Source organism: Monodelphis domestica, chromosome 4 (assembly GCF_027887165.1).
Source record: "Monodelphis domestica isolate mMonDom1 chromosome 4, mMonDom1.pri, whole genome shotgun sequence".
Classification (NCBI taxonomy): Eukaryota; Metazoa; Chordata; class Mammalia; order Didelphimorphia; family Didelphidae; genus Monodelphis; species Monodelphis domestica.
Window position 1 is genome coordinate 355,412,465 of NC_077230.1, and position 21,324 is coordinate 355,433,788.

At 36.7% G+C, this 21,324-nt stretch overlaps 2 protein-coding genes across 4 annotated transcripts in view; both read right to left on the reverse strand.

The window, feature by feature from the left end:
- Window positions 1–380: 380 nt before the first annotated feature.
- Window positions 381–1,339, reverse strand: LOC100024435 (olfactory receptor 56A1). Its single transcript, XM_001375661.5, has one exon. The coding sequence runs from the start codon at window positions 1,337–1,339 to the stop codon at window positions 395–397; it is 945 nt and encodes a 314-aa protein (XP_001375698.4). The 3' UTR covers window positions 381–394.
- Window positions 1,340–18,266: 16,927 nt separating this feature from the next.
- Window positions 18,267–21,324, reverse strand: part of LOC100022359 (olfactory receptor 56A4-like) — a 187,540-nt gene continuing 184,482 nt past the window's right edge. For all 3 annotated transcript variants that reach the window (XM_056795095.1, XM_056795097.1, XM_056795096.1), the window contains one exon: window positions 18,267–19,794. In XM_056795095.1, the coding sequence (XP_056651073.1) occupies window positions 19,099–19,794 (696 nt within the window). In that variant the 3' untranslated portion in view covers window positions 18,267–19,098. The remainder of the gene's footprint in view (window positions 19,795–21,324) is intronic.

The window sequence follows — 21,324 nt, forward strand, 5'->3', positions numbered from 1 at the left end:
AATGTTGGAAATGTGCTCTAAGGATAGCTATTCTGGGCTCCAGGTAGAGGGCTGGCTGCTCTGCACTAGACTTGAAGCAAAGACTAGAGGACAATTCATCAGGACTTTTATAGAGTGGGTTTCAGAAAAGAATGAAATGGGAAATTCAGAGTTCCCCTCTCTAAAACTGAGTCTAGACTACTTTTCTTTAAATAGATAACAGACATTTTATTTTTACCTGGGGCAGACACAGAGCCTCAGAGAAGAAATACAGTCTAGAAACCCAATACACACCAATAGATAAAAATTTCTGGTTATGATATTTTAGTGGAGAAGATGCTATGATCTTCCCTACTCTACTCCATCTTCTCCATCTTCAATTCACAGCCCTGAGTTGGAAATGACTTCCATGTTCTCATACTCTTCTTTTCAGTAACTTCTGGATCCCCTGTTTAATCTCTTTGGTCCTCACACCATAGACAATGGGATTCAGGGCTGGGGGGATAAGATGATGAAGGACATTGAGAAGGATAAGGACATCCATGGGAACTTTCTTCCTGGCCACATTTGTCAGAACAACAACCAGCAAAATGGTACTGAAGAAGAGGATGAGAATAAAGTGGGAGCCACATGTGCTCAGGGCCTTGGCTGCAGCCCCCTCAGCCTTGATCCTTAGCACAGCTCGCAGGATAAAGGTATAAGAAATGATGATGAGTATTAGGTCAGAGCCAAGTATAGCCCAGCCAGCCACAAACTGATAAATTCGGTTGAGAGTAAAATTGTCACAGGAGAGTCTAGACACGGATAAATTGGCACAGATGCAGTTCTCAATTATATTTTTTCCACAATAATGAAGTCGGGAAGATAGTATTGGAATGGGTGCAAATATAAGAGCATTTCTGGCCACAATGAATACACTAGCCTTTACCACAAATTGATCAGTGATGATGGAGGGATAGCGCAGAGGTTGGCAAATAGCCACATAGCGATCATATGCCATGACCATAAAGGTGCAGGACTCCATAGGAAGGAAACTGTTCATAATGAACATTTGGAGGAAACAGGCAGAAAAGCTGATGGCTCTGAGATCAAACCAGAAGATAACCAGCACCTTGGGGATGACGGTGAGACAGAGCACAATATCCAGCAGGGAGAGCAGGCTGAGCAGGTAGTACATGGGCTCATGAAGAGAGACTTCTAACCAGATGGTGAGCAGAAGCGTAGCATTGGCCGCCATGGCCAAGATGAAGAGCAGGATCAGAGGCAGGGAGAGCCAGTGTTGCCAGCTCTGATAGCCAGGGAAACAGATGAGGAGGAACTCAGAGAGAGCAACAGGTAAGCTGTTGTTGGCAGGTGCCATGAAATAGGACATCGGTTGGTTGGACTTTACCTGAAGAACAGCAAATGTAGAAGCAAGTCAATTCATCAGAAGTGATAACTGTCCCAAGATTCATCAGGCTAGGTCAGAATTTCTCCTGAGCAAAGTTGCAGCAACCACCTCATCAAAGTACATTCAGAAATGAAGTAAAAATAATGATCTTTCTTTTTGGCACCACTTCTTCTCTCTGAATCTCTGGTTACCCATCTTTAAAATAAAGGGAAAGAATCTGATGATTTAAAATGCCCTTCTACATCATACCCTCTGTGCTTATAAGAGACTATAGGTTGTGAGTATGGGAGGAGTTGGTTTGAGGATTTGTATTCTATTGGTAAGAGTGTTAAACAGAGTTCACAAGACTTAGATTTAAATCTCAACTGTTGTATTCTCTATATCATATTGAGCACTCACTTAATCTTTCTGAGAATCATTTTCTTTGTAAAATTAGCATATGCTGACTAGACTTGTAGAGAATAACAAAAGAGATAATGTTTTTATTTAATGCACTTTGCAAACCTTTAAACACATTTTAAAGATTTTTTGTTATTATGTTATTATTGGGGCATATTCACAGGACAAATGTATCTGAAAATGGAATCAGATAGAAGTGAGAGCAACCAAAGTAGAGATGACTATTCCATCGAATTTAACTTCTTAATTGGGGCCATCAAGGTAGGTCAGTTTGAGATATGTAGTATGAAAAAGAAGTATAAACTTTTCACTGTGCTAGGCCAGTAGCCTCTAATCATTTTTTTTATTACTTACTTCTATCAATAAGAAAGTTTTAAGCATACACTCTTAGTATGTATATATTTTCTCATTTATACTTACATTTTAAAATACAAAGGTACATTTGTATTTTACTCCTATGTGATTGTACTTCTGTACTAAGGATGCCTTTTCTGTAGTAATAATTACAAATGTCTTAAAACTTACACAAACAAATTTTAAAGATTAAATAATATTTGATTCTAGAATCAATTGGAAACCACTGAGGGTTAATGAGAAAGGGTATGGTAGAATTAGACCTGAGCTTTAGGAAAAACATTTTGGAAACAGTCAGGAAAATGGAAAGACTTGAGGTAGGAAGACCTAGTAGGAGGCTCTTGTGATCCAAGTGAGAGATGATTAACCTGAACCACAGTGGTGATTTTTGTGAGTAGAAAGAAGAATAAATGCAGATTGGATAAATTCTAGATTGAATAAATGTTGTGGAGATAAACACGAAAAGACTGGTAAAGTGAATAGATAAGTAGGGTAAAAAAGAAGGACAATTTAATAATGACCCCAAATTTTCAAACTGACTAAAAGAATAATGCTATCTTTGATATAATGGAAAAGTGTAGGATAAAAAGTGTAGGTTTGAGATGAAAGAGAATGTAATGAAATCTCCTATTCAGATCACAACTCACCCATATTTTCCCATTTCAGTTTATCTATGCTGCAGTAAAACTGGCAATATCTTCCCTGAAGTTTCCATATTTGAGAGGAAATACCTTCATACCCTATCCCTAACCCAGTAAAATTCTCTCTGTTTTCTCTTCCTTCCTCAATGTTCATTTCTTCTCTTGGCCTTGTTTCCATATCCTGTGGCAACTCCTACCTAATATCCTTCTCTCGTTCTCCTTTCCCTGTGTCATAACCATTCTTTCTCCATGCCCTGAAACTCACCCTTATTCCCATATTTGGGACTCAAATTCCCAGTATTCTGAGGAGTTTAAGGATTTAATGACTTGTAGACCTAGGGAAAAGATGGGAGAAATCTCTATCTCTCTCTTAGGCTATAGTCAGCTGGGTCATAGAACAGACCATGGGAAACAAAGAAAAAGACAAGGGAAGCATGCATATATGTCCCATAAGTGGAACTAGCAAATCTGGAAGGATGAGTGATTGGGTCCCCCCTCAGTGACCACTATTTACTATCCTGGAAGTCATGGTCTACCATATCTTCCCAAGATCCCGGTGTCCCTGTACATCTATTTGAAGAAAGGTCCATTTGACCTCTCTTCTACCACCCACTCAGATGACAGAAAAAAGGAAGTCATTAGTAGAAGTACCCCAATAACATCCAAGACTCATCTAAAAGAAGAAAATATTATGTACCTTGCAGGGTTCATTTTCCAAATTCAACCCTGATTTTAGTCTTTTGTGTAACCTGGTCCTAGATTCAGACCTGGACATTGACTTCCAACATTGTGATTTAAACTCCTTCCCTTCACTCCTCCCAAAACTCACAATGGTTAATTAAAATCCTTCTGTGCAAAAAAAAGCAGCAGTTCTCTGGTATGTTTTATGGATTCCAGATCTTCCCTTTGGGACTAGGAAGGAAAATGATTGGGTTGCTGAAGAAGGGCCCCATGAGGAGTCAAACCCTCCTATATTGTTTCTGAAGATACTTGGATTTGAGCCAAGTCTTATCCATGAGAATGATAGAAATAGAAAAATAGAAACAAGGATCAGTGACCTCAGAATTTAACTCTTTCACTCTCTTGCTCTGCTTCCATTTTCCTCTTTTTCTCTGAGAATGATACTATGAACAAAGAAGGTTGAGTGAGAATTCTTCTGGAAAAAATCTGTCTATACTGACCAAACTCATTTATCAGTCCATTAAAGAAACCCTTTTTTGAAATTATTCCTGTTGATTGTATGAATATGTTCCTCAGCTTTCCAATCCTACTGTAAGTCAAGGAAGCAACATGATAAAATAGAAAAAGAATAACTGAAGTCAGGATGAAATTTCCGTCCCAGCTCTGCCATGTGTTCACTGTGGGCAAGTCAGTTTATTTCTCTATACTTCCCTTTCATCATTCCTAGAAAAATTGACTGATCCAATCCAATCAGGATTTATTAAACACTACATGCCAAGAACTCTCTAGGTGCTGTCTACTAGAAAATTTCTAAGGTTCCTTCTACTTCTGAATCTATGACTCAGTGAATGGCACATATCTCTTCTTTCTGTGGTATTTTCCCAACCAAATTGTCCCCCAAACCCAAACATTTACTACTACAGCAATACTGTCTTCTGCTCATCCATTATCTTTTTCTAGTCATCCAGGGACAGGGATGCTACATATCCAAGAGATTCATTCCATTGTTGAACAAATCTAATTATTAGGACTCTTCCCTTATAATATTGAAATAAAATATTCCTTTCTCTCACTCCCACCAATTAGTACTAGCTATGCTCTCTGGTATCAGGCAGAACATGTCTAAATTATCTTCTATGTGATCACTTTTTATATATATTTGAAAATAGCTCCAAGTCTTTCCTCTATGACAGTAAATAGTACCAGTTCCTCCAAATGATCCGTGTATAGTATGATTTCAAGTCTTCTCACCATATTAGTCACCATTTTCTATATGTACTTCATGATCAGCTTAAACTTGTGAACTGTATGCCCATAACAAGGCTCTGAGGATGCTAGGCAAATAGTGATCAAAGGTTTTCCTTGAGCACCTTGTACCAAGGTATTGCAGGCATTGATGAGGCTCTGGAAATTTACTGGGACTCTCACATCCCATGGCATCCCATCCCAGGGGGAAAGCAGAGATAAATAAATTCTCGAGAAATTATATACACTCTCTTGCTTTTACTCTTTCTTCCCAGCAGAAAAAGGCACTGATTGCCCACATCCCACTTTTAGGGTTCCCAGTACACAAGTTCTAGCCAGAGGACTGGGTCCTGATCCAAACCTGGAAAGATGATTAATTGACCTCAGTCTGGAAGGAGCCCTTTAAGATCCTGTTAACCAAAACAGCCATAAGGACTATAAAGCCACCTGCCTCCTAGATAGCTGAGACTATCACTGACCAAGCTCTGAAAATAATTGTCAAGAAGACTCGTGTCATGTGACTTATATATGGACTAAATAGTTTGGGAATTGTTACCTTATTGATTCTGGCTTTGATGCCTTGCTGTGAACTGTGTGACAGGGAGGATGGTTACCACTCCCTGGAGGGGGGGGGGCGGGCTTCTTTTAGGTTTGCCTTCCTGTTTGATGCCCAGTCATCAGTCATCCAAGGACATTATGCCCAGAACTGAACTCCGTACTGAGTCATCTGTATAGCCTTATTTATTTTCTTTTGCAATGAGTGAGATATTTGAGTGGTATAGTTGGCAGCAGCAGAGATCTTTTGCTGCAGCTTCCTACATTTCATCCATGCCCAAACCATCTCCATTTGCTTTGGGTCCCCAAGATGCAAAAGACACTGAAGCTAGCATTGAAATTGATAATCACAGTTTCAGGTATAATGATAGTTATAGACACATGTGATATCAGCCTGTGTAATTTGAATCTGTTACCCTAAAAACTACAATACCCAGAAAAACAACTATCCCCAGCAAAACTACAATTCCCAGCACCCTCCTCTCTTCTCGTCATTACATGCTTACGTAGATAGGAGATAAATTCAGTGGAGTTCTCTCTTGGCCTCTTTCCTTCTTATGGTGGCTTTGGTGAAGTGGGCTTTTTTGAGCAGGTAGAAAACTTAGTCACATGGTTCTATTTTGTCAGATAATGAACTTTATAAAAATAATACTTGAAGTATTGGACATTAATTTAAATCCTACAAGCCCTATAGATGAGATATGGAGGAGGTCAAGGAGGCTAGACAAAGAAACCCAACTATGTGGTAGAGTAGATTACCGAACCATAAAAATAGATCCCATGTGCTTATCTAGAGGAACCACTCTGTTTGGGTCAGGCTGACTGGGCTGACTGCAGCCCATTATTTCAGCCATCTTCGGGAGAAGATGCCTGGAGGTGGCAATGGCTAAGGATCTAAGACATGTCATTGAGATAGAGACAGGATATCCGGAGACTACCACCTGGTGGAAATGGGTCAGATATACCATTCATAGTCTGGGAAAAAGCGATTGTTATGCCTGTGCCACTAGCAGACCTAAAGCCTGTGCTTTCCCCTTTCCTCCAGGACTGGACAAATAGAAGGTTGAATTCAAGTGTGTGGTTACCCTTTTTCAAGAGCTCAATCCACCCCCAAGATCAAGTGCCAGGCATGCCCTGCCCTTCCCTTTATTCCAAACAGGGGAGGGAGAAAGCACTTCCATTGGGCTGCTAGAGGGGCAGGTGAAGCGAGGAATGTCCTCAGTGAGTGTAGAGGGGGTAAGGGGAGTGGCCCAAGCATTCTGCTCCCCTCCAGCTCTGCCTCCTGTGAGCTTCCCACTTTACTCCTGTGCACTCCCATGGGCTTCTGGGCAGAGGGGCAGTGGGTGTGAAAAAATGTCATCCAATGTGGTGGAGAGGGAGAGGGAAGCAGCTCCACCCAAGTCCCTCTATCTTTCTTTTAATCAACTAGAGTGGAGGTGAGTTCTCACAGAGAGAGTTCTGCATGCCCTCTCTGGCATCCATGCCATAGGTTCACCATCATTGTCCTAGGGAAACAAAGAGTCCAGGACTAAGAAAAGGTATATGAGGAATGCTTTTATCTGGGAAGAGAAGCTGAAGCAATCTTCCAACAGTGGAATTAGAAACTACGCAATTCAGAAAATGAAATAGGGGAAATTGAGTGAAATAAGTGAAACATTTGGCCTATACCCCAATATACTCAAGGCAAAAGCACTGGTTAATTGCCCCAGTTGAAATGGGCATGACTCGTCTGTTTAAAATTTCAAGGACCTTTTAGTTGTTTATCTAAAGACTCTGGGGCAAGCCTGAGAAAGAAACTGATAAAAGATAAAAGCCCCTGATTCAAGGGCAATAAACAACTCTGTGGCTTTCTTATCTCTTAAGAATGTTAAAGTAACATTTACTTTGTACCTCACAGTATGTGAGGTAGAATATATGTGTTTAGATTATAAATTCATACCCCATTTTGGGGCTGAAAAGGAGGAGGGAAGGGGGAGTCTCATGTTAAAAATCTATAAAATGTCTTGTTTTTAATCCAAGCATTTGTAACAGCTTTCACATTTAAGTGGTTGACCTGTTTTTTTTTTTTTATGCTCATGTTTGTCATATTTTTTCATGGGGTTTGAAATAAGATTTTCTTTTTTTTCTTTCTTATTTGAATTTGATTTAAAAAAAAAAAGCTTGAGCTTATGGACTGATGTCCAATAGTTGAAATTGAAGAATCAATTTACAATATCTAACATCCCTGCCAACATTGCATACCCCAGGCTTAAGACTATTGAAACTTACCATTGGTTATTAAATATTATGGGGCTATAACTGATATTTGTGTCTGATTGCAGAAAAAGTAACAATTAACAAGCCACTGATTATTGTAAACCTTAAAATTTCTTAGACTTCTAAATGTTGGAAATTTCACCATTGGGAAATTTCATACTTGAAAAATAGACTACTGATAGTCTATTGGAATGTGAACCCCCCCCCCCTTGGCATGGGAGGGTCCTTCTCCTCCATACTTAAGATTACTTTAGGACAGAAACCTTTTGCTGAACAATGGAAAGGGCTTTGACCTATGCTTAAGCATAGAACAGGAAGTTCTTTGAGTCATCATTGATTTTAGAATTGATAAAATAGAGATACTTGGAATGACAGAACCAGGTCTTGGAACTTCCAATCTCCACCCTACTCAGGGTAACAGGATTTAGGAAGGGCTGCAGCAAAGGATCAAGATTTAATTATTTGAGAATATGACCTTCAACAGACATGTGCAAAGCCACAGACCTCTGGGCGGTCCTGGGTTAAGCTAGAGCCACCATTGGCACAGGGAAGACATGAACAGTGATTGGTAGATGTGAGAACTGAGGGGAGGGAACTTGGATGGTTTCCTTAAAGATAGCAGGGTCTGAGGACTAAAGGGTGGTTGGAGAGGTTTTGCTCTGAGAGGTTGTGCTCTGAGAAGCTTGCTCTGAAGGAAGCTGGAGGTGGAGGCCCCTGAGACTGTTTCTCCATTTTGGTCACGTGAGTGATAGGGACTGATCTCTTTTCTTTGCCTCAGCTATCTAAGGGCTTGGGCCTTTTGGCCCAGCCTAAACAGAGGGGGCATTTAAGCCCTATTCCCTACTCTCTCTCTCTCTCTCTCTCTCTATCTCTCTCTCTCTCTCTCTCTCTCTCTCTCTCTCTCTCTCTCTCTCTAATACCTTTCTTTCTCCTGTTTGTAATTAAACTCCATAAAAGGTTGACTGCTGATTTGAGTTTCATTTAGGAATTACATAGCTGAATTCCTTGGTGACCTTAAATTAATATATATCAGTCTTTAAAGTGATTTCCTTGTCACATTATTGCTAATGAGCACAGATAAAGGATGTCAACAATCCCTATAGGGGTAGTGATTGTCAATGCCAAACTAGGGGAGCTCTCAGAGGACTCAGGGAAGTGACTCTTCAGCAGTTTCTGAGATCAAACTTTCTGCTTGGGTATATAAGAAATGAGACTCTAAATATATTCCCAATTGGCTCTAACTCTGACTTGACATCTCTATAATTCAAATAGAAGTCAGAGTAGGAGACAATATTCCCCTTTTTGTCAGATATTTCTTTTTACTTTAGCATCACAACTTTTTATAGTCATGGCAGATAGTGAGTACAGCAAGTATACTTGAAAAGCAAACATTCATAACAGATATTCACAGTTTCATGTTCTCTTATTACATGAAAATTCTTATTTTATTTAGTGTCCTTTAAGTTTATAATTTTTTAAAAATTTTGCAAGTCTTGGGTTTGACACAATCGATGTAATTTCTTCATACAGAATCATCTGAAATACCTACCTTTCTAAGGGAATTTTTCTTCCATTTAAATTCTATTGAAAATTCTTCAGGATAGTGTCAAGCACAATTGTAAATCATGCATTTCCCTGCATTTGCATTATGCCTCGTTTTGCTATTAATAATCAAATGGTTAAGCAAAATAATTTCTTTTATTATATTTTTAAAGGAATCTTGTATAATATTGGTGTCAGCATGAGATACGCTAATTTTGGAGGAAAACTTTTAAAACTCTTTTTATATGCAAATCAATTTTTATAACAATGGGATGCAGTAAGAATATTTTTATACCCCTTATTATGCAGCATGTAATTAATCTTTGCCTACACCTTAGTCTTTTTTCCTCTTTTTGCCTTGAAATCTTTTGGGGGCCATGTCTTCCTGCTGGCTTAGCTGTCAGTTGTCCCCAAGACCACTGATTCTTTCTCTTTAAGGGCAAGATGAGTGAATCACCAGATCCCTTCAGATTATACCCATTATAAGGTCATTATTTCCCTTTAGAAAATACCTCCCTTCTCCCATGGGGGAATTTTTTCAAAGATGTTTCCCACCTTTTAAACAATAATTTTCTTTTCCTTTCCTATTTCAACCCCTTCCTTTGTCTCCTCCCCATTCATGAATTACTCATTGCTAATATTAGACTTGATTAAGATGTATCAAATATCCACTCTATTTTCTTTTTCCTCTCTCCCCTTTCATGCACACTCCAAATCTTCAATTTAAAAGTCCCATGAAAACATTGTTTCTCCTGTAGGTGGAGTGTTGTGAGGTATGATGTTTCAAGACTGTTTATCACATCTATTTTATTTGCTCTTTCAACTTTGTCTCCTTGATAACATTTAGGAAAAAAATCACAATTTTGATAATATTTCTATGTTTCTATGTAGTTATTTCATTATTGTTGTCCTTATCTGCTATACTTATTTAGCTTTCTTGTACTTTTGTTAGCTTGAGTATTTTTAATTATCATTTGTTCAGATCTAATGTTTTTATAAGAATGATATGAATGTTTTTTATTGAATATTTACCTTTTCATGAGTAGATATAGTTTTGTGAGGTATGTCATATTGGGTTACATCTTAAGTCCCTTTGCTCTTCAGAACACATCATTCAGTTCTTTTTTGTGGTTTCTGGTGCATTCCAAAAGATTGTTTGCTATTTTATTTTTATTTCCTTTACATTTGAAGCCTTTGTTCTTGATCATTTGGAGAATTTGTCACTGAAATTTTTAAATTGGGTCATTATTTAAAAAATGGAGATTTTGAACCCTAGACTTCAATCCCCAGAAGTCCTTGGAATTTCCCAGAATTCCCAATAACCTCACCTGTGAATCTTAAAAATTCTCAGACCCTACTTCATAAGGTTTGGTTAAGACCATTCCCCATTTAAACAATGAAGGTACTTGACCAGGAATGTGGGAAATCTACTCCACCCCTACTTAAGCATACTTTAGGGAAAGATAAAGTTGTAAACTCCTTGCTGAACAATGAAAAGTACTTAAACCCATACTTATAGTAAGGCAAAAGTTCTTAAGCTGTGCCTATTTTTAGATCCAATACAAAAGGGTACTAAGTACCTATAAAGGTCAGGCAACTTGTAAATTTACAAGGAGAAAAGAGGTGAGAACTTACTCAGAGGTTTTTAGTCTACTCAGATGTGAATTACTCAAAAGTTTAGTATACTCAGGTGTGAATTCAGAATGGTCTGTCCTTTGGAAAACGTCTACTGTGATTGGTAGATGTGAGAACTTAGGAGAGGTGACATAGGAGAAAATGCCCTTTAAAAGGAGGTCAAAAAAAGGTCTCTGGAGATTCAGCTAGGAAAAGCTGAATTGGAGGAGGCAGCTGTCCAAAGCTGCCTTGAAGGACTCTCTCAGGACTCCTTCTCAGAGAACTCTCTCTGGAGATTGAGCTGGCCAAAGCTGAACTGGTGTCTCTGAACACTAGAATCTTGCTTGGACAAATCTTGTAGTGAGTTGATAAACAACTGACTGATCTCTCTCTTAGGGTTTTCAGCCTAGGCTGGCTCATGCTGGCCTAGGCTGGTCTAGTCCTTTTCTCATTATTTCCTTTTTCTCTCTCTCTCCCTTTCATTAATTCCTCATTTGTATTAATTATACTTGGGTATATTTAATATTTGGGAATTTTCCCCTGGTGACCACTTTATATTTGATTTAAAACAAGATACTGTCTTGAAACCATATTTTCTGCGGTCACAATTTAAGCCAACCACTCTTTTATCTGTTAAAGTTTATGCCTTCCACTACTTTTACTCATGAGACACCTGAGTCTCCACATAGGCAAGATCACAATTGGTATTTAACTGGCAGTAATGCCTCCCACATGCCCTTCCATCCTTTGTAAAGATGTAGCAAGTATAGTAGTAAACTAAGCCCGGGGATTTTGAATGGGCTAATCAAGTCATGGGCACATGGTTTTTATTTTGTATCCTTGATTTCTAATAATCCTTAATCGAGTTTCCAGTGTAGGGTTTTGTTCTATTTTGTTTTGTTTTCTGGAGGTTATCAGAGGCAAACTCTTTGTTTCCTATGTTCAAATATGCTGGGCACTTTTCTTCTATTACTTCTTGTAGTATGTTATGGAACTTGTCAAGTTCTTCTGGATCATTTGTAACCTTGCATTATTTCTATTTATTTAGGCTTTGAGATCAATATATTTTGCTTGTGTGGATATCCCATTTTCTTTTAATTATATTACTGTTTTTATATCAACAAATAGCCTTCATAATTCTGTGCTTTGTAGCATTCTTGTGATAAATTATTTTTTCTTTTGTTCAAGGTTCTTTTTTCTACCTATTGATATAATCATATAATCATTATTTTTATGATAATTAATTGTTACTCATTCTCCTAAACTTAAACTATACTTTTGTTCCTTGTATAATTCCAACATTGTCACAATGAGTCATTTTTTGAAATATTGTTATAATTTTTATTATTAGGATTTTCTTTTCAAAAATTTTTATTAACCCTTACCTTCTGTCTTAGAATCACTACTGGGTATTTGTTCTAAGACAGAAGAACAGTAAGGGCTAGGGAGACAATGAAGGTTAAGTGACTTGCCCAGGATGACACAGCTAGGAAGTGTCTGGGGCCACATGTGAAACCTGGACCTCTCATCTCTAGGCCTGGTTCTCAATCCACTGAGCCACCTCGTTGCTCCTAAAATATTTTTATTGATATCCATTAAAGATATTGGTCTAAAGTTGTTTTTTATTTGCTCTATCCTTGGCCAAGGGCTATATTTCATAAAATCAGTGTGGCAAAGTATTTTCTCTCCTCAACTTTTAATCTTTCAGTTAAAAATTTGATCTTCCACTTGTATTCCCCATCATTTTATTTTGTGTTCCCACCTCATTCTTTGACCCTTCTCCTTTCCACTGCTGCACAGATCCTGAAGAGTTGAGCTGCTTGGTACTGTCAATCTCCTGCCACTGAGTATATGGAGTACAATTCAACTCAGATTCCTTCTCTGAATTAACTCTGGAGGGAGAGGACTAATCCTAGATATGTTTATGTCACCCTTTCGTTCCAGCTTAATACTTTTTTTTCTTCTTTATCTTGTGTCTCTGAATATAGTTCATATTATCCATTACTTCTTCCACCCCTCAAAAATTTTCCACTTTCTTCCCTGAAATGAGCAAAATTAGTCTCATCTCTTCTTGAAGCAGAGGACATTTAGGTTGTCACTGTTTTAGGGAGTTTCAATAGCTAGGAAGAAGGCAGAAAAGGGACAATGGCATGCAATGAAATTGTTTAGCTCATAGTAAATAAGACTAAAGTGGAATTGGATTATCTACCCCATAAATTACTATGCAAAAGAAGAAATAAGCTTTTTTTTTAAAATTGGACCATAAGGCAGAGCTAGATGTATTGAATGGAGGTTTTATAAAGGTATATTTAGAAAGGTCCATATAAAGAGAAAGAGAAACCCTTATAATAATTTGGGCTGTTTTAAAGGAAAATGGACTGCCTAATGAAGTAATGATTTCTTCATCACTAGAATTCTTCAAATAGATGTAGCCCATTTGTAAGGGTTTTTGTAGAAGAGATTTCATGTGTAATGTGAAGGCCATTGAATTGAAATTGAAGAATTTGGTTTCAAGTCTTGAACCTGACACGTGCAAAACTATGTTCTTCATTTCTCTCCAGGCTACATAGTTGACCCATCTTCATAAAACTTTCTCTACCATGACATAGAAATGTTTTTTTTTTCCTGTAATCTGACTCTGCCCCTGGTCTACTTCTCACATTGGAAATACCGTCTACTCCTCTCTCATAGCTAATTTCTCCCAGAACTTCCAGTTTAAGGAGGAACCCCAAGCCAACTATGTCTTTCTTCCTGTCCAGGTTGGTTAATTTCCAGAAGACATTTCACTATCATTCCTCTACCTGGGTATCATTTTTCTTCCAGTCACTTTTAAGCTCAGTTTTAATATATTATCTTCCTTTAAGTTCCTCAAAGGCAGGAATTGTCTTTTCTGTTTGTCTTTATGTTCTTGGAATTTAGCACAGTGCTCCATAAGAACTTGATAAAATCTTATTGTCTGACTATTTTACTTTAAGTGAGTCGTCTCTCTTGTCAGCCTCATTTTACTCATCTGTAAATTTAGAGATTTGGCCTATATGATCTTTAACTTCTTTTCCATTGCATAATCTAAAAAATAGGATTATTTTTTACTTAGAAGCCAGACAAGGTAGTCCCTTATAGCTCTTCTAATACCATAAGTCTGGGATTATTTTACATTTTATTATATATTTGAAATGAGTGAAAGATATTTCTAGTTTAACAGATCAGAGATCTCACAAGTCTATGGAAGTAGGCAAAGCAATAACATAAAATAACTTGAATATAGAACTTTACTAAAATGACAAAGAAGGTCAAAATACAAACTCAGAATAAGACAATAAAGCAAAAAGGCATTTTTCTGGCTGTGTTTCTATCCTTGTGACCTAATTTACCCGTCCTGGCTTCCAGGTCAAATGGTCTGCAGGAGATCAGGTCAAGTGCGCAACCCCAGAAGAGTAAATTTCCTTCACACAGAATGTTATTCTCATCAGAATTGACTCAAAGAGAAAATAACATACATAAAGAGTTGAGTTAAGAAATCTATATGCCTGGAAATAGGAAAGGAGGGGGATAAAAGCATGAAGGGGCTGATATAAGGGAGAGTGAAATGAAGCAAAACATTTATGCAGAGGGACAGGGTAAAAGGAGAGAGAAGACAGAATGGGACAAAGCGTGATACAGGAGAATTCAGTGAGTAATCATAACTGTGAATGTGAATAGAATAAACTTATCCATGAATTAGAAGTGGATAGTAAAGTTGATTAAATCTAGAATCCTACAATATGTTGTTTATAAGAAACAAATCTGAAGCATAGAGACACACAGAATGAAGGTAAATGCAGAATCTATTATGTTTCTGTTGAAGTAAAAAAGAAAGCAAAGGGGGCAATCATGATCTCAGGCAAAACAAAAACTGATATAATTAAAAGGGATAAGCAGGTAAACTAAATTTTATAAAATGGTACCATAGAATCTATATAAACATTCTCTTGGATAGAGATTTCATATGAAAAATATGGCAAGAACTTCCTCAAATGTATGGGAATACGAGTCAGACCCAATAAAATGTAAAAAAGACATGAACAGTTTTCCGATGAGGAAATCAAATTCATCTATAGATATATGAAAAAATGCTCTAAATCATGACTGATCTGGGAAAAGCAAACCAAAATAATTCTGAGTATCATCTCACACATATCATATTGGCTAAAATGACAAAAAGACAAAATGACAAATATTACAGAGGGATTTGGGAAAAATGGAAACAATACACTGTTGAACTGTGAACTGACCCAACCATTTTGGAGATCATTTTGGAATTTCATGCGCAAAGCTATAAAACTATGTATATCCTTAGCAAGAGCATCACTGGATCCATTTCCCAATGAGATCAGGGAAAAATGAAAAGAACATTTATGTTCCAAAATTTATAGCAACTCTTTCTGGTGGCATAGAACCAGAGATCAAGAGGATGTCCATCAGTTGGGGATGTATAAACAAGTTGTGGTATCATAATTGTAATGGCTTATTACTGCATCATGGAAAACAATGAACAGAATAATTTTCAGAACAAAACTTGGAGGAAACAAGGGAATATTATACACAGCTACAGATTTAATATTTGAAAAGTTTCTTGTGATTTTTCACCTCCAGAGAATGAACCGAGAAGTGAAGATATGAAAAACATACTCTGTATATTTTGCCAGATTAAGCCTTCTATGATGGGAGGAGGAGAGAGAAAGGGACTAAATTTTAAAAAATTAATATATAATGTAATAAAAAATAAAAAGCACTAGATGATGAAAAAATAATAAAAATAAAAGGTACCATAGACAATTAAGTAATTTTAAGACTAAATACATGAGCACCAAATGTTACAGAAACCAGATTCTTTTTTAATTAAAATTTTCTTACCAATTACATGTAATAAATTTCTACATAAGTTTTCTGAAGTTATATAATCCAAATATTTTTCCTCCCTCCTCCCAGAGCTGGCAAGTAATTCAATAACAGTTATCACTCAAAACATATTTCCATGTTCCATAACCCTAAATTAATTTTTGTAAGTAACCAATCTTATACCAAACCCCATAACATAAACCCAAATATAAACAGGAAAAATTGTATGCTTTCATCTGCAATCCTACTCCAACAGTTCTTTCTCTGGTGGTCATTCAGAGTGAAATAAGCAGAAAAAGGAAAATATTGTATGCAGTAATAGAAACATTATTGAATGATCCAATGTGATATAATTCAGATTCTTCAAGGAAAATTTAAGGAGTGACAAGACCTCAACTTTTCCCTTTCAGAATTAGATAAATCTAACCAAAAAATAAACAAGAAAAAAAGTAAAGGAGATGAATAGATTTTTTAGAAAAGTTAGATATGACAGATCTCCAGAGAAAATTGAATAGGAATAGAAAGGAATAAACCTTTTTCTCAGGGGTCTATGGCACCAAAGCAAAAATTTACCATACATAAAGCTATAAAAACCTTAAAATCAAATGCAGAAATTTTTAAAATGAATCCTTTTGAAATCATAGTGAAATAAACATTAGATTTACTAAAGGGCTATGGAGATATGGATTCAAATTAATTCAAAAGTATATAATCTAATCCTAAAGAATGAGTGGATCAAAGGAAAAATAAATAATTAAAATCTATAATTTTAGGAAATAGGACAAAAAAATGAGAAAGCATACCAAAATTTTGGGGATGCAACCAAAGTAGTACTTAGAAGAAGTGCTATACCTCTAAATACTTAGAGAGGTAAAATAGAGGGAAAAATATTAATGAATGAACATGCAACTTTAGAAAATACTAGAAAAAATAAAAATTCCCAATGAAAATCCAAAGAGAGGTTAATAAAATTTAAAGTAAAAAAAAAACTAAAATTAAAATAAAACTAGGAAATGGCTTTATTTTAAAAATGGATCACTGGTTAATTTGTTTTTTAAAAAAGAAAACTAAATGACTAACATCAAAAATGAAAAAGTTTAAATCCTTAACAATGAAGAGGAAATTAAAACAATTATTAGGGGCTATTTTGCCTGATCTATGCCAATAAATTTAACAATCTAATTGAAATAGATGAATGTTTTTTTAAAAAATTAATTACCCCAACTATTAATAGGCACATGAAAAAATGTGCTAAATCTCTTATAATCAGAGAGATGCAAATCAAAACAACTCTGAGGTATCACCTCACACCTAGCTAATTGGCTAACATGACAGCAAATGAAAGTAATGAATGCTGGAGGGGATGTGGTAAAGTAGGGTCATTAATTCACTGCTGGTGGGGTTGTGAACTGATCCAACCATTCTGGAGGGCAATTTGGAACTATGCCCAAAGGGCGATAAAAGACTATCTGCCCTTTGATCCAGCCATAGCACTGCTGGGTTTGTACTCCAAAGAGATAATAAGGAAAAAGACTTGTACAAGAATATCCATAGCTGCGCTCTTTGTGGTGGCAAAAAAATTGGAAAATGAGGGAATGCCCTTCAATTGGAGAATGGCTGAACAAATTGTGGTATATGTTGGTGATGGAATACTATTGTGCTAAAAGGAATAATAAAGTGGAGGAATTCCATGGAGACTGGAACAACCTCCAGGAAGTGATGCACAGCAAAAGGAGCAGAACCAGGAAAACATTGTACACAGAGACTGATACACTGTGGTATAATCGAACGTAATGGACTTCTCCATTAGTGTCAATGCAATGTCCCTGAACAATCTGCAGGGATCTAGGAGAAAAAACAATATCCACAAGCAGAGGACAAACTGTGGGAGTAAAAACACCGAGGAAAAGCAACTGCTTGACTGCAGGGGTTGAGGGGATATGACTGAGGAGAGACTCTAAATGAACACTCTAATGCAAATACCAACAACATGGAAATGGGTTCAATCAAGGACACATGTGATACCCAGTGGAATCGCATGTCGGCTATGGGAGAGGTGGTAGGAGGGGGGGAGGAAAAGAAAATGATCTTTGTTTCCAATGAATAATGTTCAGAAATTACCAAATAAAATAATGTTTAAAAATTAATCACCCCAACTAACAAAAGGAAACTGAATATTTCAATAAGCATATTTTAGGTAAAGCAATTGAACAAATTATCAATGAACTCCCTAAGTAAAATCTCCATGATAAGAGGAGCAAGCTGTCTATATTTTTTAAAATCTATATTTGTTTAATTTAAAAGAAAGGATATAAGTGTGTGGTTTCTCTAAAATATAACTCCTGCAATTTAAAAAATGTATAGGCTCTCGATCAGTACCAAGGCTTTGAACTATTTCCTCACATGATTGCAAACTGAGGACCACAGTGTTTGCCTGCAATTTCCTCTCATCTATTAATTAAGTATTCCTATGTCATGAATCAATGACTTGATATCCAGCTCATTATATAAAATGAGAGCTAGTATTTTTCAATTTATCATTGTATTCTTGTATTTCTAAATCAGTGTCATGCACATAGTAGGCACTTACAAGATATATAATGTATTATATTTCAATCTGGAAAAAAACTGTTACTATATTTTTAAAAATTTTTAACACAAATTGTATATATGTTGAACAATTACCAGGATAAAGTATGCTTACAGAATCTAGTTTTTGTTTTTTGAACTTCACTAAGTGTCTTAATTGGAGAGTTCTTGTCTCTAAATAATCCCTTCCCAAACCTTTCCTGAATCCAGTTTCTTTTCCTAAATCAAGTCTCTTTTCCTCTTTGTATTGCTATTTTTCCTCTACTCTTTAGAATTCTCTTCTTAAGATTTCCTAGTTACTGAAGTAGGAAGAGAGTATATGAAACCAGGTCATCTAACTCCAGAACCAGAGCTTTTTATTCTGGCACACATAGCCAATCCATATTATAAAAAATTTTTTCCTCTGTCTTCAATCTTCCTCTCATTGATCTTTTATTATTGTTCTCTAAGTTAAAATAGCATTTCAATACTCATTCTTCCTTTGAGGAAAAGGAAAGGATTTCAATAGAGTTAGAAGCTTTCACCACTATAGCACTCTCCCCAAAGTATTTGAAGTTGTCTTTCAAATATTTAGCTTCCATTCAACTTTCTGTCCTCTACCTTCCCTAATACTAATAAATATTTACATATATCTAAATTACATAGAGTATAGAAGGAAATGGCAAATACCTCCAATATTTTTGCCAAGAAAACCCCAAATGAATTCACAGAGAGTCAGATACTACTGAAATGACTGAACTACAAACTTGTTCAAAAATGCCCAGAGAAAATGACAATCAGTCACATGTTCTGTGTGGGTCTGAATTAGAATTTGAGCACATTTTAATGCATATGGTTATTACTCAATACTGACTGAGGAAGTGATTAGGAATGAAGAGGAGTTTGGACTGATGAGGAGTGATTTTGAGAATGGAAGATGGTCTCTGAATTATTCCAAGATTTTCCTGATTCCTAGAGAACTTGAACTCTCGTCCTTCACTTTTGGTACTTCAGAAATTTCAAGATGCCATGCTTGATCTCCTGAGTGCGAACTCCATAGACAATAGGGTTGAGGGCTGGTGGGATGAGGTGGTGCAGAACATTGAGAAGAATGGGCACATCAGCTGTCATCATCTTGCCAGCTTTATTGGTAAAGATGATGACCAGTAAAATTGTGTAGAAGAAAAGGATGAGGATCAGGTGGGAACCGCAGGTGCTCAGAGCTTTTGTGGCTGCCCCTCCAGACTGTAACCTCAACACAGCTCTTAAGATGAAGCAGTAAGAAAGCAAAATGAGCACCAAGTCAGAGCCCATTATGCACCAGGCACTCACAAACTGATAGAGTTTGTTGAGACGAATATCCCCACAGGAGAGTCGAGCCACAGAGATGTTGGTACAGATGCAGTTTTCAATTACATTTCCTGAACAATAGTTCAGCCGAGAAGCCAAGACTGGAGTGGGCAGTGTGGCCAGTAAATTGCGGAAGATAATGAATATGGCAGCCTTGACTACAAACTGCTCAGTGATGATGGATGGGTAGTGCAGGGGATGACAGATAGCAACGTAGCGATCATAAGCCATAATCATAAAGGTGGATGACTCCAAGGGCAAAAAAGTATTCATGACAAACATCTGTAGGAAGCAGCCAGTAAAGCTTATAGTCTTTATGTTGAACCAGAAGATGAGCAATACCTGCCAGAACATCATTTTCATGTATTATTCTTCTTATCTTTGAACATCAACAATTGGTTAGGAAGTCATAGTAGCTCCCCATTGACCATTATATTAATTCAACAGTTACATAAATATTTTCTAATTTTACCTCACCATTCTCCCAGATAGGTCTCCATTTATACTCCATTGTTAATCCAATCCAGTATAATCTTCCCTCTTTACCTTTCATCTGACTTTCAAATCCCCATCCTTGAGACTATATATAGTCATTTTCTCTCTACTATTCCCTCCCTTATTTTCTATCCTTATCTATATCCATTACCCTCTTTCAAAACCCAAATCCTGATTTATCTTTACTGGGAAATTATACCAGTCTGAACACCTCCATTATTCTGTATCTTTCTAGGTTTTATGATTTTAATTTGTGCTATGTTATGGTTTCATAATTTTGGATTCTACAAAAAACATTCAAGATTACCCAACTCCAATCCCAACATTTTCTGACAGTTATGGGAACTTGCTAAAGGACACAATAATATTATGAGCTGTATTATGGTAGTATTAGAGAATATGGTATAATAGATAGAGAACTGGCCTTAAAGTCAGACAGGCTTGAGTCCAAGTCTCATTTCTGTCATAAATTGCCAATATGACTCTAAGTAAGTCATATCCTCTTAGTGTTCTAGGGAGTTCTATAAGATTATATGTTTTAATGAAGATGCTTTAAAGGATTTTAAACTTTGTCTACTAAATCCAAATAGAGCACTATTTCCTCTATAAGACCCAACATTACTATTAATAGTGTAATAATATTGATCTATTTGCTGAAATCACTATCTTATCTCTCTCCTAGAAAAGAGTAAATTGGAGATGGGGTTGACAAGGTGGGGAAGGAGGAAGAAGGGTAAAGATACAATAGATGCCTTTGAACAATGGAAATGGCTATTCATGGAGGAAGAGGCTTTTCATTGACCACAAAGGGCAGAAATAGGAGTAATGGACTGCCTTGGAAGATGGTGAGTTCTATATTAGTTTAGATATTCAAACAAAGAGACTATGACCATTTATCAAGAATGTTATAAAGGGGGGCAGCTGAGTAGCTCAGTGGATTGAGAGCCAGGCCTAGAGGTGGGAGGTCCTGGGTTCAAATCTGGCCTCAGACACTTCCCAGCCATGTGACCCTGGGCAAGTCACTTGACCCCCATTGCTTAGCCCTTACCACTCTTCTGCTTTGGAGCCAATAACACAGTATTGACTCCAAGATGGAAGGTAAGGGTTAAAAAAAAAGAATGTTCTAAAGATTCTTTTTCATAGGCAATGTGAAAAATAAATTAAAAATAAATATTGAAATTCTTTTAATATTCCATATGCAATGGAATAGATAAACCTTGATTCTCAAGTTATTTTTGTTCAGTTTCTTTAATGCTGTTTTTCATATAGCACCAGGCTCCATAAGCAATGGTATGATTTCTGTGTCATATGACCAACCAAATAGAGAATTAGATATTTTTTCTGATCCTCACAACCTCTCAAATCTCTCCAAAACAT

Bases quoted from the DNA above. Each gene is read 5' to 3' on its own strand.
- LOC100024435 (XM_001375661.5), bottom strand. From the start codon at position 1,339: ATGGCACCTGCCAACAACAGCTTACCTGTTGCTCTCTCTGAGTTCCTC.